The sequence below is a fragment of the Salvelinus alpinus genome, chromosome 15 (assembly GCF_045679555.1).
Source record: "Salvelinus alpinus chromosome 15, SLU_Salpinus.1, whole genome shotgun sequence".
NCBI classification, from domain to species: Eukaryota; Metazoa; Chordata; class Actinopteri; order Salmoniformes; family Salmonidae; genus Salvelinus; species Salvelinus alpinus.
The window spans coordinates 56,402,376-56,423,814 of NC_092100.1; the positions used below are offsets into that span (position 1 = coordinate 56,402,376).

At 40.4% G+C, this 21,439-nt stretch overlaps 1 protein-coding gene across 5 annotated transcripts in view; it reads left to right on the top strand.

Annotated features, from left to right (window-relative positions):
- Nucleotides 1–21,439, top strand: part of LOC139540411 (membrane-associated guanylate kinase, WW and PDZ domain-containing protein 2-like) — a 305,518-nt gene that overhangs the window by 253,774 nt on the left and 30,305 nt on the right. For 4 of the 5 annotated variants that reach the window (XM_071344211.1, XM_071344210.1, XM_071344209.1 and 1 more), the window contains exons 13-17: nt 4,346–4,377; nt 11,096–11,288; nt 12,013–12,128; nt 12,862–13,054; nt 14,470–14,721. In XM_071344211.1, the coding sequence (XP_071200312.1) occupies nt 4,346–4,377; nt 11,096–11,288; nt 12,013–12,128; nt 12,862–13,054; nt 14,470–14,721 (786 nt within the window). The remainder of the gene's footprint in view (nt 1–4,345; nt 4,378–11,095; nt 11,289–12,012; nt 12,129–12,861; nt 13,055–14,469; nt 14,722–21,439) is intronic. The other variant, XM_071344212.1, reaches the window with a different exon arrangement.

Consider the following 21,439-nt stretch of genomic DNA (forward strand, 5'->3'; position numbering starts at 1 on the left):
TTATGTAAGTTCGTTTGTTCAGGTCTGTCTACATCGTTTTGTTATTTTGTATCAATTCAAGTGTTCTTCGTGTTTTCGGTTTTGTTTAAATAAATTCATTATGACTGCATACCTCGATGCGTATTGGTCCGACCCATGCTTCTCCTCTTCAGACGAAGAGGAGGAGAGCAGCCATTACATTCGCAAGAAGAAATACATTTTGTATATGATCATTTTGGATTCTATGAGAAAGAGCTTTCTAAACCTCCCTATAGAATTTAAAGATTAAATGTAATTGCTCGGGTTCTATATACATGGAACGAATTGGACTAAGAAAAACTGGGAACGAAAAGAAACTATAGTTCATGAGGTGGTTAAGAAATGGTGTGACAAGAGCACTAGCTACAAATGTAGAACAAATACTGTTAATGCGCATTTTATCCCCTGACTGATGAACGCATCCTAAGGATCAATAAGGCATGTGTTTAGTTAATACGGGGTTCAAATAGGGAGGTAACAAAGACGTACTCTTTTAAGAATGAAAGAATTAGGAGACCTTGCTGCAGTGAACGTGGGTGTGAAGTAAAAATGTTTTGCTAGTGCCATAGCTAGAAATGTCCTTTGGTTGGTTGACCTGCAGAGGTTGGGAAAATTACGTAGGAAATCAAGAAACAACGTACCTCATCACAGTTTGGGCTTATGGCGACTTCACTGACGATTTTATACATTTGAATATTAACTGGAACAAAAGTATTTATAAACTGATATCTGATTAAATGTATGGTGGTGAAGTCACACATCACCCCTGCAGAAAGTAAAGAATGTCTAAAAAATCTACTATGCATGGTTGATTTCTGTACAATGTTTACTAGTGCATGCTGTAGTAAAGTGGAGCTGTTTTGTTAGTAAAATGTTGTCCTATGCCTAATTGTCGTGACGAACAGAGTTTGGAACATATTTTATTGAACTGCTACAGAACTAAAGAAATATAGGATCTGATGAGAAGTATTGATTTTGATGTATATATAAATCAAGTCTGTCTTTCACGGTGACTTCGAAACTCACATGTATGACAATACTAAAGCATTCTGGTGGACAATAAGATTTGGAAGACAAGATGTTTTATGATTATAAAATAACATTTTGTCCCCTCAAACACTCTTTTAACATAAAAAAGACAAGACAAGAGCTAAATCAAGTAGGCCAGTCACCCAACAATGTGGCTAGATAGCAATCTACTTATATAGTTACCATTATCTGAGGATTAAAAAAATAAAATCTCTGATTCACTTCATTTACTTTAAAATATCGATGTCATTGATCAGATAATATGAACTTTTACCTTAGATAGAAATTGTCAATTCACTTTCAAGCTGATTCTATTTTTCGAGTCTACTCGTTTTGGTAGTTAGCTCACAAGGCGTCAAATTTCATCAGGCTCATTTTATCAATCTGAAAAAATACAAAAAAATGTACATATTATCATTACCAACATAAAACAAATTATATACAGTTTATCTTGATATTGCTGTCCAAATCTGAATGATAGAGCTTCCAAAATTGGTCCTAAACTGTCAGATTGAGTGGGGGGGAGGCACCTCCCTGTGGCAGCATTGTCAAATTAGCAATTTTTGTGTTTTGTTTTTCTTTTTAGAGAAGGCCTAATTCCCACTCCTTAATCTCTAAACCAATCAAATCAAATCAAATCTTACAGTGAAATGCTTACTTACAGCTCTAACCAATAGTGTGGGGAAAAAAGGTATGTGTGTGTGTGTGTGTAGGTAAGTAAAGAAATAAAACAACAGTAAAAATACATTTGAAAATAAGAGTAGCAAGGCTATATACAGACACCGGTTAGTCAGGCTTATTGAGGTAGTATGTACATGGATGTATGGTTAAAGTGACTATGCATATAAGATAAACAGAGAGTAGCATATATCATTAATGCAGACATTGTAACCTATCGAAAGAGGGGTTTGATGAAAAGATTGGTGATTGTAGCACAGAGATATTGATGTGACAACCATCGTGAAACATGTTTACGAATTTTTAATGGGGGTCTGGAAACGGTTCAGGGGCAAATACTGACTGCAGCTATTCATTAGCATTGTTTAGAAGTACTCCCCTCTAACACGCATGCTAAGGTGCCGGGAAATCACAATAATGAATTCGGTTTCGATTTAGAATTAGGTCCATGATTTGGCGATCAAAAACAATAAATGAAAACATTTTTTGTTGCTTGTAAATTTTTATTTGGACCTTTTTTGGAATTACATACCGGCCGTAACGGCAGTAAATGTAAATAGTTGCAGGCAGGGCAGGCATATTTGCTGAGTAACGAATGGCATTTTGACATTCTAACGCTTGTAGAGCTATATAATGGTAAGATGAATATACCCAAATACTGGTTCAGTTGGCACCCAATGTTCTTAAATCAGACAATCCAATTCTAGTAAGAATCTACATTAGAATGTTATTTTCAGGGACCATACTTGTCAACACTAGAAAAAGTTTAAATTCAAACAGTTTCTCCATCTCAAAATGCACATCAGCCAATTAAAGTCGTTGATTTACTTGCACACGATAGAACGTTAGAACAGACCCCTGTGGGTCCTGGTCATAGGTAGTGCACTAAACAGTATAGGGAATATTGTGCCATTTGTGACGCAGACCATGACTAAAACACTTAATTTTATTCCATATCGGTCGATTGGCTTTCAAGTTCCTACCCACATTCCGTCTGACTGTTCTATTAGAATCTTAAAGCCGCTCTCCGTAATTCGTTTTCCAGCCCAATGCCAGCCCCGGAAATATTATGAATTGAAATAACCTAACCATTGAACAGCATCAAATATCCAAGAATGTGCCTTTAAAGCCCTGTACCCCTGTGTATACATTCAATGACTGTTCTTTAGCTGGCTGACCTTCAACTAGAGTTCTCCCAGTGTTCTCTCACTGACAAAGCACAGGACAAATAACCACTTCTCAATGGCATGCTGCGAACATTTCTCATGAAACCCTCGCTCCCCCTCTCCCGCGGCCCTCTCCCGCGGCCCACCCTGGATAACACTGTTATCCAGGGTCCTTCGGAGGAGCACTGAAGCGGAATAAACGCAGATAGTTCCACATGATTCTTCAGATGCTGCTATAGCTGCTTTGCTAGTTACAGTACAGCTTCTGTTATATGAACGTGCTGCTTTGTGAACAACTAAGGAGACAGCGCTTCTACCGTAATTGCATGTTAGCTGATAGTATAAATGTATATATTGGGTCTCTTCCTTTCTCTGTACGCTCAGTGTGCGTGTCTTTGATGTGTTGGAGTCACAGGGGGCCTGTGTTAGTGAGGTCGTTGTGATAGCGGCTAGGCTATGTTAGGCTTCCTGTATGTGATGTACCCATAGAGTTGGATAGAGCGCACACTTGGCCCAAAGCCAAGCATGGGCATTGCCATGGAGGGCGTTCACCATTTTGAAGTAGCCGACTATGTTGGGCTTCCTATGGGTTAAGGATGGATCTCAGAATTACATTCAGGTCAGCCAATGCATTATACTCCTGAGAAAACATTGCAGCACTGCAGGTGGCAGTAAATCATCAACCTTGGCTTTATCCCTGTTCAGACAATACACACTTGTGCACAGTAGATGGTGGTATGCACCTTTTTAGTTAATTTACAGACTGCCAATATACTCATGTAGGATAAGAAGAAGAAAGTACAGATATCCCTCAATGGCGCTGTGCATGCTGTCTCATAAGCAGCCATTGCAAAGATAGGAGATGAGCTCTCTTGTTCATCTCTATCGGTTGTTGTGATGTAGCGACTAGGCTACGCTAGGTTTCCTGTGTTTACCCTGTGATGTACAACTCTTCCCAGCCCAGCTAGAAGTTATTAGGGATAACCTACAGCTAATGATGTAATTATGTTGAGAACAAACACAACCAGCAAACTCATTTAGGGGCAAGTTACATAAACAAAGCCAAAACAGGAGGAATAGGAAATGCAGTAAACTGCGAATGTTATCTCTGGGTTATGAAGGGTCGTTTTCACAGTCTAATGTTGATAAAACAGAGGTTGGTTTTGTGATTCACACAGTTACTGAGTATAACCAGTTACACTGGTTTTTAGGTAGAATGGTGTCCCTCTGCTCTCATGTTATGTGTAACAGCCTACGATGTATGGATTCAAATAGAATCTGTGATAGTTCATTCTTGTTCTGTATTCCAGTTCTTACATTGCACTGACATTAGCCTATTCCCTCTTGTACTATCTTTCTCCCCCCCAAAAAATGTTGGTCTGTGTTATAAGATAGCCCATCTACAGTTATGTGTCTGCTCTCAGGACTAAAATGTGTTGTCTGTTTCTCTGCAGGTCACGTCTCTCCATGGAACACCTCCAAACAGGTAAAACACAACTATTTGTGTGTGTATTTGTTTGCAGAGGGAGAAGGGTGACACAGTAACATATTTAATCAGTGTGTGTGCGCGTGTGTGTGTGCGGGTTTGTCTGTCTCCGGGACTTAATTGAGCAGCCTGGGAGATGTTTTTGCCTTCGCTTCACTCCTGATTTAACCAGTCTTTCTTGACCTGCTTCAAGTCAATCATACACATTGGTGGTAGCCTATTATGTTTATTTGTACAGTAATTCTCTGGAAAGAGGATGGGCTCGTGTTATTTTTTTGCTTCAATTTTAGGCACATCTTTATAGTGGTGGTTTTGGCTTTGAAAACAATTATTTGAAGACATGCTCCGGAACTTTGGCGACTGCTTAGAACCTCCTGCTCTATGCTGTCAATGTATAGTTCACACATGCATAATCTATGAGCAGAAGTACTGTCTTAGCTACCTCTTTTAGACACAAAATCCCTAGCTGTGCTGCACCAGTTTCCCTACATTTTCCACCACGTGGACCAGCCCCTAGCAATTCAAGTTCTAACCATTGAGCTTCAGCCCCTTGTCATTTGAGTGACAGCCAGCAAGGTGCCGACACAGCAGAGCGAAAGAGAGAACAAGGACGTTGTGCACATATGTGACTTAGTACATCATTGTCGGGGACCACTTTTGGCTCGTGAGCACCACTTTAAGAACTACTGGCTAACATGTATAGGGTAAATCCATTTGAATTCAATCACTTTCTTGCAGCACCCATTATGATTTGAACGAAACCTCCTATACATATTTGCCCATTGTAGAAGTGCTCAGAAAGTGACTTTTTGGACCTGAATGCCAAAGCATTCAAGAGACAAAAGTGCTCAAAGTTGACCCGTGTTGCGTACCCCACCATACCATGAGACATCCATGTCTTCATCACTGGAAATGATAAACGGCTGAGTTTGATATCATTTAAAAGCTTAGAAACAGTATACTGTCCTCCTTATAGTGTGTGTAACCGTAACTTCACAGCCAGCCAAACTCCATTCAACAAGAAAAACTGAAACGGAGTCATGGGATAGGCTTCCAAAAACCTCCAGTGTTTTTTTGATGAAACGGAGTGAAACTGAAACATAAAATAATGGAATTACTGATACAGCTTAAGCCTAATATATAAATACACAATACAATGCTTAGCCAACAACTGCAAAAAAAAAATATTCTAAACACCAATAGTGTACAAACTTCACCTGAATGAAAGGAACTAGCTGCTACATCAATTAACAGACACTCTAGGCAGGCTAGCAGGGTGGTACACTTCACATAAAACCTGAATTACCAACCATCTAGTACAAATACTCTCTGATACAACAAGATAAACATCTTAGAAAATGATTTGTACTCACAAGCAATGCTTTCGAATGCTTTAACAACAAGGATGGCAGGAGATAACCAGCAGTGCTGCAACCGTTCTCAACAATGAATCTTATTTAAATTACTGCCTAGTTCCCTTTTCAGCACCAAAGAAAAAACACAAGCTAGATGTAGTTAAATTGAATGCCCCCGGGTGGCGCACATCAGAGTGTATATAAACCCTGAATGACGCAGAACAAACAGGGTTGTCAAACTTAAACATTTCTGAATATAATTATTTTTAACCTTTAACCTTTTTAACCTTTAACTTCTCTAGGATAGGGGGCAGAATTTTCACGTTTGGATGAAAAGCATACCCAAATTCAACTGCCAGCTACTCATCCCCAGAAAATAAGATATGCATATTATTAGTATATTTGGATAGAAAACACTCTGAAGTTTCTAAAACTGTTTGAATCATGTCTGTGAGTATAACAGAACTTATTTATCAGGCGAAACCCCGAGGACAAACCATTCAGATTTTTCTTTTTTTTGAGCTCACTCTTTTCAATGGAGTTTCATTGGGAATCCAGATTTCTAAGGGACCTTCTTGCAGTTCCTACCGCTTCCACTGGATGTCAACAGTCTTTAGAAATTGGTTGAGGGTTTTTCCTTTGTGTAATGAGAAGTACGGCCATCTTCAACGAGGGTCACTTGTTGTGTACTGTTTGTTAGAGGCGCGTGACCAGAAAGCTAGCTACAGTTTGTTTTAATCCTGTATTGAACACAGATCATCCCGTCTTCAATTTTATCGATTATTTACGTAAAAAAATACCTAAAGTTGTATTACAAAAGTAGTTTGAAATGTTTTGGCAAAGTTTACAGGTAACCTTTGAGATATTTTGTAGTCACATTGCTCAAGTTGGAACCGGTGTTTTTCTGGATCAAACGCGCCAAATAAATGGACATTTTGGATATATATCGACGGAATTAATCGAACAAAAGGACCATTTGTGATGTTTATGGGACATATTGGAGTGCCAACAGAAAAAGCTCGTCAAAGGTAAGGCATGAATTATATTTTTATTTCTGCATTTTGTGTCGCGCCTGCATGCTTCCCTCTCTTTGTTTACTATAGTGCTATCCTCAGATAATAGCATCGTTTGCTTTCGCCGAAAATCCTATTTGAATTCTGACATATCGGCTGGATTCACAACCAGTGTAGCTTTAATTTGGTATCTTTCATGTGTGATTTAATGAAAGTTTGATTTTTATAGTAATTTATTTGAATTTGGTGGTCTGCATTTTCTCTGGCTTTTGGCCAAGTGAGACAGTAGCGTCCCGCCTAAACTCAGATTTTTGGATATAAATATGAACTTTACCGAACAAAACATACATGTATTGTGTAACACGAAGTCCTATGAGTGTCATCTGATGAAGATCATCAAAGGTTAGTGATTATTTCTATCTCTATTTCTGCTTTTTGTTACTCCTCTCTTTGGCTGTTTTTCTGTGGCTATGTACTGACCTAACATAATCTCGAGGTGTGCTTTCGGTGTAATTTGGTGTCTTTCATGTGTGATTTCATGAAAGTTTGATTTTTATAGTAATTTATTTTGAATTTGGCGCTCTGCATTTTTACTGGCTTTTGGCCAAGTGGGCGTCCCACATATCCCAGAGAAGTTAACGTCAATGATCTTAAAAAACGTAAACTCAAATGTTTTTCACTTTCTAATTTGTTGTACCATAAACCCTATTTTACATTCTCTAAGGTTTTTGTGTTGTGCCCGTGATAAGAGAATTTTGTTCTCAGGTTCATAACCCAATGTAATTATATTACTCAGTCTGCAAACCAGAATTTGTAAGATCCTGGTCAAATGAAACAGAAGGGAGGCCCAGCTAAAATAGTCAAAAAGGTTTATTCACGGGAACGTTCTAAAGTCAAGAATACAAAATAATTTATTTTATATTGACTTCTCACGCCCACACATTCACACAACCATACACACACACATACACACAACCATACACACACACATGTCCTGCTACCCAGCCGGCAGAGATTAGTGACCTTGTCCTTGAGACATACTCCCCGCTCTCTCCCAATCTCTAGTCAGATCGGCACCAAGCTCAGACAGTCTGTGTTTAAAATACCATAAAGACATATTGTTTTAACCTAATTCTGGCTAGGACTACACATTTATTGATTTTAAACATTCTAATCAATTCCATACAATTATATGTTTCAGGGCGGAATATTCTAATCATTCAATTAATAAATAGATCTCAACTAACAGTCCGCCATCAGTTGAGACAGAGCATACATTAAATAACACATTTGGAATGATGTACTAAACAAATCAAAATATATTTGAGATTCTTCATTGTATCCACCCTATGCCTTGACAGCTTTGTACACTTTTGCCATTCTCTCAACCAGCTTCATGAGGTAGTCACTTGAAATGCATTTCAATCAACAGGTGCCTTGTTAATTTGCGGAATTTCTTTCCTTCTTAATGCGTTTCAGCCAATCGGTTGTGTTGTGACAAGGTAGGGGGGGGGGTATACAGAAGATAGCCGTATTTGGGAAAAGATCAAGTCCATATTATGGCAAGAAGAGCTCAAATAAGCAAAGTGAAAAGACAGTGCATCATTACTTTAAGACATGATGGTCAGTCAATACGGAAAGTGTCAAGAACTGAGAAAGTTTCTTCAAGCGCAGTCACAAATGCTACCTCAGCATTCTGCAACGATACGGCATCCCTTCTGGTTTGCGCTTAGTGGGACTATCATTTGTTTTTCAACAGGACAATGACCCAACACACCTCCATGCTGTGTCAGGGCTATTTGACCAAGAAGGAGAGTGATGGAGTGCTGCATCAGATGACCTGGCCTCCACAGTCACCCGACCTCAACCCAATTGAGATAGTTTGTGATGAGTTGGTGTGCCGAGAGAAGGAAAAGCAGCGAAGAAATGCTCTGCATATGTGGGAATTGTTGAGCTTGTTGAAAAAGCATTCTATCAAGGCAAAGGGTGGCTACTTTGAAAAATATAAAATATATTTTGATTTGTTTAACACTGACGATTTACACTGATAATGACTTGAGGCCAAAACGTTTGTGTTTTGTTGTCACCTTTAATTTATGCACTTTCTTGCGCTATGATTTTTTGGGCACCATAATGTTTTAATAAATATCAGCCTCGGTTTTTGATTTATTCCTTTATTCGACAGTGCACGGGTCTCTATCTTTTCTGGTAGTAGTAATTAGATAAATTGTCAATTCAATTTAAATGTCAATGATGAACCAGCTAAATTGCCGTGGTTTGAAGCGAGAGGTCCATTCTATGAATTATATTTCTATGATTGAAATGACACCCACCCTGTATTCAAAAGCAAATTGTGTCTCAACCAATGGCGGGCACAACACAAAATCCTCAGATGTGAAATAGTTCTAAGCTACAACATATCGAATCTGAAGAGTTTTTAGATAATTGATGTTAAAGGTTAAAAAATAAATAATAATAATAATAAAGAAATAATCAAATAAATTTGTAGGACTTGAAAAACCTATGAATGAAAAACACCTATGAATTGAATGGCCTGTTGATTTGAGTGGTCGGTTATTCAGCTTTAAGGTGCAAATGTGTACGCAGTTATCTAAATATGACTGCATTAAATTAAAGTAATTGACATACAGTTAAAGTCGGAAGTTTACATACACTGAGGTTGGAGTCATTAAAACTCGTTTTTCAACCACTCCACAAATTTCTTGTTAACAAACTATGGTTTTGGCAAGTCGGTAAGGACATCTACTTTGTGCATGACACAAGTAATTTTTCCAACAATTGTTTACAGACAGATTATTTCACTTATAATTCACTGTATCACAATTCCAGTGGGTCAGAAGTTTACATACACTAAAATGACTGTGCCTGTAAACAGCTTGGAAAATTCCAGAAAATGATGTCATGGCTTTAGAAGCTTCTGATTGACTAAGTGACATCATTTCAGTCAATTGGAGGTGTACTTGTGGATGTATTTCAAGGCCTACCTTCAAACTCAGTGCCTCTTTGCTTGACATCATGGGAAAATCACAAGAAATCAGCCAAAATCTCAGGGAAAAAATTGTAGACATCCACAAGTCTGGTTCATCCTTGGGAGCAATTTCAAAATGCCTGAAGGTACCACGTTCATCTGTACAAACAATAGTATGCAAGTATAAACACCATGGGACCACGCAGCCATCATACTGCTCAGGAAGGAGACACGTTCGGTCTCCTAGAGATGAACGTACTTTGGTGCGAAAAGTGCAACTCAACCCCAGAACAACAGCAAAGGACCATGTGAAGATGCTGGAGGAAACAGGTACAAAAGTATCTATATCCACAGTAAAACGAGTCATATATCGACATAACCTGAAAGGCTGCTCAGCAAGGAAGAAGCCACTGCTCCCAAACTGCCATAAAAAAGCCAGACTATGGTTTGCAACTGCACATTGGGTCAAAGATCGTACTTTTTGGACAAATGTCTTCTGGTCTGATGAAACAAAAATAGAACTGTTGCGCCATAATGACCATCGTTATGTTTGGAGGAAAAAGGGGGAGTCTTGTAAGCCGAAGAACACCATCCCAACCATGAAGCACGAGGGTGGCAGCATCATGTTGTGGGGTTGCTTTGCAGCAGGAGGCACTGGTGAACTTCACAAAATAGATGGCTTCATGAGGATGGAAAATTATGTGGATATGTTGAAGCAACATCTCAAGACATCAGTCAGGAAGTTGGTCGCAAAAGCTTGGTCGCAAATGTTTCTTCCAAATGGACAATGACCCCAAGTCTACTTCCAAAGTTGTAGCAAAATGGCTTAAGGACAACAAAGTCAAGGTATTGGAGTGGCCATCACAAAGCCCTGACCTCAATCCCATAGAAAATTTGTGGGTAGAACTGACAAAGCCTGTGCGAGCAAGGAGGCCTACAAACCTGACTCAGTTACACCAGCTCTGTCAGGAGGAATGGGCCAAAATGCACCCAATTTATTGTGGGAAGCTTGTGGAAGGCTACCCAAAACATTTGACCCAAGTTAAACAATTTCAAGGCAATGCTACCAAATACTAATTGAGTGTATGTAAACTTCTGACCCACTGGAGATGTGATGAAAGAAATAAAAGCTGAAATAAATCATTCTCTCTACTATTATTCTGACATTTCACATTCTTAAAATAAAGTGGTCATCCTAACTGACCTAAAACAGAATTTTTACTCGAATTAAATGTCAGGAATTGTGAAATACTGAGTTTAAATGTATTTGGCTAAGGTGTATGTAAACTTCCTACTTCAACTGTAAATATCTCTCCTTTATCCCATCCCATCCCTATCTGTCTCTGCTGCTGTGCCTTCAGATACCAGAGCAGTGGGACCCCCATGGAAGTCCCCAGACTTGCTTGTCAGCCCCAGTGCTTCCCCCCGGCACACCCTTCTCTACCCAGTCACAGCATCGCACCTCGGTCCCCGACTCCACAGAGGGCTTCGACCTCAACAAACCCGACCCATATGACCTCTATGAGAAGTCCAGGGCCATCTACGAGAGTAGACGTGAGTATTGTTACGTGGTGTAAGATAAAGTTGCCACTAGACAAAGACCTTGGGTAAGTTTTGGATTTTCCCCACTAACGGAGGGAAATTATGATTGGGGGAGGGGAAGCTGATCTTAGACCTGTACCTTGGGGAAACTTCACCCCGGAACGAGTACCACACTTCTGCTTCCTGGTTCTGCACTGGTGACTTTTATAGGAGGTGGAGTCTTTTCCTTAACTGAGAAGAAGTGGCAATGTAATGTCTGTTTTGTACAGTAGTGGCAGAAGATAGATCCACAGCAACCAAAACCAACAACTAAATCAACATAGCTTCATAACATTATAGAGTATTATTTAGGTATGGCATATTCAGATAATGCTTAAAAACACTAAGTGTGAATACTGAATATGCAATCAATAGAATTTGTACCGGTCTCTTTTTTCTTATTCAGTCTATGAAGGATATTGATCTCTCGATCCTGATAGATTACAAATCAGTGCTGAATTCTCTCCTCTCTTGGCCACCGTAGTCTGTGTTTGTGGGGGAATTCTCCTTCTCTCCTTCCTTCTCTTTCTTCCTCACTATCTGCATCCCCTCCTCTCTCTCACCTCTTTTTATCCTTGTTTTTTCTACTCCTCTCCCTATTGTCCTCTCCCTCTCCCTCTCCCTTCCCTCTCCTTCCTCATCCCCTCCATTTCTCCCTGTGCCTCCCTCCCACTCTCTCTTTCTCTCCCCCTATCAGGTCCAGAGTACCAGGAGGTGGAAGTTCACCTGTTGAGGGAGAAGACTGGGTTTGGCTTCCGCATCCTGGGGGGAGACGAGGCCGTGCAGGCTGTGAGTCCGGACGCCCGCGACAAGGCTCGTATGGGACGGGCTGGACAACACACACCATTATACACACCTAGCATGTCTAACCTCATTGAACACACCTGCTGCCTGCTGCTGCCTACACACCTAACACACTGAACAACATGTAATACACACCTAACATCATTTATACAACGGGTGGGTCTAATCCTGAATGCTGTTTGGTTAAAACCACATTCCTGCCGGTGTCTATCCTCAAGTTACCACCGGCTAAATCTATGACGTTAAAATGCCTTTTTACTTTGTTCTATCTGACTGCGCAATCCACTGTCTCATCAGCCCAGCCAAGCAATCTATAAACTTGATCTACACTATAAAAAGCATCTAGACATTATCTCCCATTACTTTTAGACTAACATTTAGTTTTCAACAGCGGAGATTTGTATAAACCTTGCTGTCTGTTTCTCCGACTTTGCAACATTATTTCAATATTCAAATTTGATCTCCAGCTGTCCCATAGTAATGAACGTGTCGGGACGAGACAGACAGGCAGGCAGCGTTTCTCAACCAGTCGAAATCATGAATCAGATAGCATAATTTTTATGGATATATACTGTACAAAGAATGTCAATTGAAAAAAGGTAAAACGAAACGCAGCTAATTTGCAGTCTTTCCAGCTTCAGTTTGAAGTGATTGTGTTACTGTACCTGTGTTGTTGGCTAGCTCCTCTGAACAACAGTGTCCTGACGAGTGAGGAAATCTAATATAGATTGTCGTTGAACAGATTGTGATTGGGGCGATCATAGAGAACACTCCTGCAGAGCGCGATGGACGTCTTCGACCTGGGGACGAGCTCATCTCCGTGGATAAGATGGTGGTTGCTGGGAAACCACACAGATACGTGATCGACCAGATGCACGCCGCTGCACACAACGGTCAGGTCAGCCTGAAGGTCCGGAGGAGAGTCCACTTCCTCAGTGAGTAGTATTCACTACAACATATACACTAATACTCAAATTTTCTCCATTCCCATTATGATGTTGCTACAACTTAGCCTATGAATAGAAGTTTACAATGTAGGTGCACACAGGTCAAGAGAAAAATTTGAGCTGACAGACAGTGACACATTCAATTCCGCCTTGCACACTCTTGCTTGCATCTGGCTGATATAGGGTGTACTCATTAGTCCAACAGTTGCAAACGAGAGTTTCTATTGCACAAATTCAGGTATGTTCATCTCCGTTTTGATCCATTTGTTTCTATTTAATAAAAATAAAAAATGAATTGGCAGAATTAATACACCCCTGATCACGTGCAAACACAGTTCACTTTCATAGCATCCATGCTTTATTCCTTCTCGTATCTATGTGTGCTCTCCTCCTCTCACCTTCACTTGTGGACAATGCACAAACACATCAGCTGTATGTGACAAGGCAAAAAACCTTTCTAAGCCAAACCATATCATAACCATTACACACAGCCTACATCGTTGTCACCATATTAGCTAAAGCAACGTGATAGTCAACATATCTAATATAAGTAACGCCTCATTAAACCTGATACAATGATGCAGTAACGTTACAGTGTACAGTCAGTAAGCAGGACTCCGATGGCAATAAATTAGTAAAAGCTTACCTTGACTTGGAAGAGTTCCAGTGTTGTGTTGGATAGTGTTTGAGTAGCTAAGTAAGTGTAACTGAAACTGAAAAGTGACACTCTCTCTCTTGCTTCTCCTTCATTTTGCAAGAAATTAATTTGTTAAAAACTTTTCAACTATTGTTTTTCCTCTCACTTTCAGTCAACTACTCACCACATTTATGCACTGCAGTCCTAGCTAGCTGTAGCTTATGCTTTCAGTACTGGATTCATTCTCTGATCCTTTGATTGGGTGGACAACTTGTCAGTTCATGCTGCAAGAGCTCTGATAGTTTGAAGGACAACTTCCCCCGGAGGTTGTCTTAATTACTGTGTAAGTCTATGGAACGGGGTGAGAACCATGAGCCTCCTAGGTTTTATATTGAAGTCAATGTACCCAGAGGAGGACGGAAGCTAGCTGTCCTCCAGCTACACCATAGTGCTACCCTACAGAATGCTGTTGAGGCTACTGTAGACCTTCATTGCAAAATAGTGTTTTTGAATAAATCATTTTTTGACGTGATTATATTTAGTATAGTTTTATCTAAAAAGTATACATGTTTTATGATTTTTATTCTTATGAAATTCTCTGAGGAGCCTCCACTGCACTATATACATTATACAACGGCCAGATCAGACTGACGGTCAGGAGGAGAGTCCACTTCCCTGGTGAGAAGGGTATGTAGTATAGAGGGGGTAGAAAAAAAGTTACCTTCAACATCTCTCTCTCTCTCTCGATTTCTGCTGCCCTCTGTAGGTGAGGTGTTAGGGGTGAACGGCCGTAGCCCTGGCTACGTGTCCCCGCAGCACAATTCCCCGCGCAGCGACGCCGCCTCAGCTTCCTGTCCCGTAACCCCCGGCAATGTCCCGCCACCATCCACCGCCTCCCCTCCGGAGGGCGCCGTCCCCCTGCATACCAGTGATGTCATCATCCACCGCAAAGAGAACGAGGGCTTCGGCTTTGTCATCATCAGCTCGCTGAACCGACCGGAGAACACAGCTGTCATCAGTGAGTCACACGATGTCTCTCAAGTGCCGTAGGAATAGAATCACCCGAGTAAAACTACTAAAGTAATTCTATTTCTATGTCTCGCGCTAAGCGTTATTCTGGAATAGAACAGGACGGGTGCTCCAGTCCATTATGTAGTGGACCATTTGGAATTTTCTGTTAATTGAAAGTTACACAACACCACTCCATGTGTTTTAAAGTTAGCCAAGAGGGGAGATAAACCTTTTGCCATGATGTTAGAACACTTGTAATAACTTGTAATAAAACATTACACTTCTACAACTACCCCTCCCTCTTGGCCAGTCCTTACCCTTCGATGTTTGCAGATCTGTGAGGTAGAAGCAATATGGTGGAAGCTTTAGCACTACACTGCGGTAAATATATACAGTACCTATCCAGACCCTTCAGACAAGCTAACATCGAGGGGTTATGGCCAAGGGGTAGGGCAGGGTTGCCCAAACTCGGTCTTGGGGGACTACAAGCGGTTCGTCGAGGAGGCATTCTCCTATTTTCATTCCATGTTTCTACTATCTGTGATAAACACACCCCTCTCAAAAAGTACCGGGTAAGAGGTTGAGACAATCCCTGGTTTACAGTGGAATTATCTGATTTGATCCATAATTTGATCCGAAATACACAATGAACCAAAGCCAGAAAGAGTAACTCCCAGGCTGAATTGGAGTTATTCAGGGCACTGAGAAATAGGTGCACCTTGTTAATATGGAAATGCAAATCTAGCTTCAATTACGAATCCACCAAGGCAAACATCAATAACCCGACCAAATTATGGAAAACCATTAAGTCTATGAATGCAAACACAAACTCTTCTGGTCTTCCGCTTAAATTGACCTCAAATTCAATGGACGTGACTGACAACAATAAACTGCTTGACATGTTTAACTTCTCTGGGATATGTGGGACGGTAGCGTCCCATTTGGCCAAAAGCCAGAAAAAATGTAGCGCACCAAATATTACTATAAAAATCTATCTTTCATGAAATCACACATGAAAGACACCAGATTAAATCTACACATGTTGTGAATCCAGCCAACATGTCTGATTTCAAAAATTATTTACGGCGAAAGCACACCAAACGATTATGTTAGCTCAGTACATAGCCACAGAAAAACACAGCCATTTTCCCGGCAAAAGATGGTAGTCACAAAACGCAGAAATAGAGATAAAATTAATCACTAACCTTTGATGATCTTCATCAGATGACACTCATAGGACATCATGTTACACAATACATTTATGTTTTGTTCGATAACGTGCATATTTATATCCACAAATCTCGGTTTACATTGGCGCCATGTTCAGAAATGCCTCCAAAATATCCGGAGAAATTGCAGAGAGCCACGTCAAATAACAGAAATACTCATCATAAACTTTGATGAAAGATACATTTTACATAGAATTAAATATAAACTTGTTCTTAATGCAACCGCTGTGTCAGATTTCCCAAAAACTTTACGTAAAAAGCACACCATGCAATAATCTGAGACGTCGCTCAAAAATAACAACATTTCTCCGCCATGTTGGAGTCAACAGAAATAAGAAAATTACATCATAAATATTCCCTTACCTTTGATCATCTTCATCAGAATGCACTCCCAGGAATCCTAGTTCCACAATAAATCGTTGTTTTGTTCGATAATGTCCATTACTTTTTTATTTTTTTATTTTTTTATTTCACCTTTATTTAACCAGGTAGGCTAGTTGAGAACAAGTTCTCATTTGCAACTGCGACCTGGCCATTTGCAACTGCGACCTGGCCAAGATAAAGCATAAGTAACGGCAAACATCATGTCTAAGTAGCTACTTTTGCTAGCATGTTTAGTGCACATGTCCAAACGCTCACGCAGATGCAGGCGAACTCGGACGAAAACTTCAAAAAGTTATATAACAGGTCGAATAAACTTGTCAAACTAAGTAGAGAATCAATCTTCAGGATGTTGTTATCATAACTATCCAATAACGTTCCAACCGGAGAATTCCTTTGTGTCTCTGGAAGTTTTGGAAAGCAAGACGATATCGTTTGGAACGCGCAGGGCCACCACTGACTGAAACACCTCCCATCCGGCCCCACATCACACTAGAGGCTTCATTACACGTTCTACAGACTGTTGACATCTAGTGGAAGGCGTAGGAAGTGCAAACAGATCCATATCTTACAGGGAATTGAATAGGCGATGAGTTGAACATTGACCAGTCTCAGAATTCTCACTTCCTGGTTGGATTTTTTCTCAGGTTTTTGCCTGCCATATGAGTTCTGTTATACTCACAGACATCATTCAAACAGTTTTAGAAACTTCAGAGTGTTTTATATCCAATAGTAATAATAATATGCATATATTAGCATCTGGGACAGAGTAGGAGGCAGTTCACTATGGGCACGCAATTCATCCAAAAGTGAAAATGCTGCCCCCTATCATAAAGAAGTTAATGAGCATTTTGCTGAGGCTGGGCAACTATTTGATAATGAACTCAACCCTAACATCTCAAATAAGGCTGTGAATGAAACTGCTGAATGACGGCCTATGGTTAATCTATATAATGTTATCGAAATTGAGCTTTCAGAAGTTGTAAGGGCACTCAAATCTATTGACATTAAGCAAACGGCTGGCCCGGATGAATTGAACACTTATTTTTTTAAAGTGGTGCAGAGATCATTGCTACCCTCCTTCTCTACCACTCTCACTCATACTGTATTGGCGAGTAATACGATTCCAAATGTCTGGAAAGCAGCCTACACCTTTTTACATAAGGGTGGAGATCCGTCCCAGATGGATAACTATCGTCCCATATCTAAACTGTCTGCACTGGCAAAAATTTGGGAAAACCTGGTGAACTCAGTTGAAAGACTTTCTTTATGATAACTCAATTTGATCTAAATTCCAGGCATGTTTGAGGCAAGCATAATACACGATTACTGTGGTAACTAAGGCTGTAGGTGATATTCTAGCTGTTCAGGACAAGAAACATTGTGTTTTGTTGTGGGAATACTAATCAAGTAAGGGAGAAGAGACTTTCAATTTCTTCAAACAATCAACCTTTAATATTGATTAATTATTGCAATAACAGAGCTGGTCAACGACCACCCGTAGGTGATTGTTCAGAGCCCAAATAATACACAAACGCAATGGGGTTATATAGAAACACAAAAACTGCTTAGTCATGGTTGGTTCCACCCCTCCCCAGCAGATAGGGGCATCATAAGATACCTTGCTTTCTTCTTGTGGCTATTTTTTCGGGTGTGTGAGGTCATAGCGCACAAACAAGTAATAACGGCAGTTCCGTTACTCCTTTCTCTACCAAGTTAGCCTGTTATGGCTGCAAGCCCGACGCCGGTACACCTATGACAACATCCAGCTCAAGTGCAGGGCGCGAAATTCAAAATCTATTTTTTTTAAATATTTAACTTTCACACATTAACAAGTCCAATACAGCATTTGAAAGATAAACATCTTGTGAATCCAGCCAACATGTCCGATTTTTTAAATGTTTTACAGAGTAAACACCACATATATTTATGTTAGTTCACCACCAAATAAAAAAGAGGACAGACATTTTTCACAGCACAAGTAGGATGCAAGTAGCATGCACAAGCCAACCTAACTAACCTAGAACCAACCTAAATAACCTAGAAAAAACTACCTCAGATGACAGTCCTATAACATGTTACACAATAAATCTATGTTTTGTTCAAAAAATGTGCATATTTTAGCTATAAATCAGTTTTACATTACTGCTACCATCATAGCTACAGTCAGAAATCGCACGGGAGTAGCCAGAGAAAATACAGACACCAACGTCAACTACCTAATTACTCATCATAAAACATTTCAGACAAATATATGGTGGATAGCTTATTAAAGACAAAGATCTTGTGAATACAGACAATATTTCCGATTTTTGAAGTGTTTTACAGCGAAAACACCACATATATTTATGTAAGTTCACCTCCAAATACAAAAGACAGACATTCATTTTTCACAGCAACGGTAGCATGCAAGTAGCATGCACAAAGCTAACCTAACTAACCTAGAACCAACCTAGAACCAACCTAAATAACCTAGAAAAAACTCCCTCAGATGACAGTCCTATAACATGTTACACAATAAATCTATGTTTTGTTCAAAAAATGTGCATATTTTAGCTATAAATCAGTTTTACATTACTGCTACCATCATAGCCACCATCACAGCTACAGTCAGAAATCGCACGGGAGTAGCCAGAGAAAATACAGACACCAACGTCAACTACCTAATTACTCATCATAAAACATTTCAGACAAATATATGGTGGATAGCTAATGAAAGACAAATATCTTGTGAATACAGCCAATATTTCCGATTTTTGAAGTGTTTTACAGCGAAAACACAATATATCGTTATATTAGCTTACTACAATAGCTAGCACACAGCAGCATTGATTCTAGTCAAACGGTAGCGATAGCACAGTTCGACAGATATATGAAAAAGCATCCCAAATTGGGTCCTTATCTTTGTTGATCTTCCATCAGAATGTTCTCCAAGGGGTCCTTTGTTCAGAACCGTCTTTATTTGGATCCAGAATGAACGATTTCCCTCTTGAATTAGCAAGCACACTGGCCGTGCGGTGCTAACCTCTCCTTCTTCAACCAATTCTTGCGACGCATCACCTCTAAAGTCCAGAATAAATTTCAATAATATAATTAAACTATATTGAAAAAACATACTTTAGGATGATATTGTGACATGTATCAAATAAAATCGAAGCCGGAGATCATATTCACCTTTAAACGAGGGTTTTCCAGGAGCCGAGTCAAGGTCCAACTTCGCGCCCAGGAAAAAAAATAAAGTGCGCACTTCTCACTCCAAGAGGTTGTGTTCAATCCCAGGACGAGATAATCAAGTCATTTCTGCTCTCACTTCCGCATGACACCCAGGGGAAGGCGTATGACGTGTTTCTACAGTCCTAAGTGACATGCCCTTTTATAGACAAGGTCTTGAAGAGAGACATCGCTTTTGGAAATCTCACTTCCGGATAGGAAATGGGCTGTAAAAAGAGTTCTGTTCCACTTAGAGAAATAATTCAAACGGTTTTAGAAACTAGAGACTGTTTTCTATCCAATAGTAATAATAATATGCATATTGTACGAGCAAAAATTGAGTAAGAGGCCGTTTGAAAATGGGCACCTTTTTCCAGTACGCCCCCTGCAGCCATAACAAGTTAACCTCTGTTCTCTTCATATCTCAACACAGCTGTGCCCTGGAAGATAGTAAAAGAACAGGACGGACTGAGGAACTGTGGTCACTCTCAGAGGCTCTTTGTCTTATGCTGTGTGACCAAGTTACTCAGAAGCAAAGATGATTGGAAACAAGAACAGGTTGTTCTGTCCCTCAAGTTCTCTCTACCCCGTAGTCGCCAAGAATGTCCTTGACTACACGCCTGGACCAGCTGCGGGGATTGAACATGGAAGAGAGGAAACACCCTTTCTCAGAAGCACAGCATTGTTAGAATGAAAATGTCTTACTGAGCACCAGCTTTTGCAGGGGATGTTGTGATGACGCTCTCCATAGTCGATGTGAGCAAGACCTTTAAACAGGTCAACATTCACAAAGCCGCGGGGCCAGACCGATTTACCAGGACGTGTACTCAAAGCAAGTGTTACCACCCTGTAACACTTGCGTCGGTAGCCATGAAGTACTTTGAAAGGCTGGTCATGGTTCACATCAACAGCATCATGCCAGAAACTCTAGATCCACTCCTATTTGCATGCCGCCCCGACAGATCCACAGATGACGCAATCACACTCCACACTACCCTTTCCCACCTGGACTTCCTAACGTGTGAGAATGCTGTTCATTGACTACAGCTCAGCTTTCAACACCATTGTGCCCACAAAGCTTATCACTAAGCTAAGGACCCTGGGACTAAACACCTCCCTCTGCAACTGGATCCTGGACTTCCTGACGTGCCGCCCCCAGGTGGTAAGGGTAGGCAACAACACATCTGCCACATTGATCCTCAACACTGGAGCCCCTCAGGGGTGCATTATTAGTCCCCTCCTGTACTCCCTGTTCACCTACGACTACGTAGCCTGACTCCAACACCATCATTAAGTTTGCTGACAACACAACAGTGGTTGGTCTGATCACCGACAACGATGAGACAGCCTGCAGTGTGGTGCCAGGACAACAACCTCTCCCTTGACTTGAGCAAGACAAAGTAGCTGATCATGGACTATAGAAAAAGGAGGGCCGAAGTGCTCCCCATCACTGTCCCTTTGATCTGGAGGAAAAAGTTTCCTCTGAAGAGAAGGCATTTAAAGACATTATCAGGAAGCACTGGTACATTATTGACACTGACCCACAATTGAAACCCATTTTTAAATATCCCCCACGTATGGTTTTTAAAAGACACCCAAATCTGAGAGATATTGTGGTTAAATCTGATTACCCACCAGAGAGAAGTGTTAGGTTCTAAATTTTCTAAGTAAATAACTCACGGACACTGGAGAAGCTTAACCAAGTTTAATTCTTCCCAAAGGGTTGTTACAGCTGTATTCAGACAAAGACATGTTTCCACCACTACAAGTGTATATATATACTCCTCTTTAAGCACTCCTTCCCTCCAATCCTTACATCTTATGTTTTGACAGGAAGAGGGTATTAGGATAGTGAACCATAATTTCTCCCTTCAGGCGATCTGACTTCAACCCCTCCTTCACCGA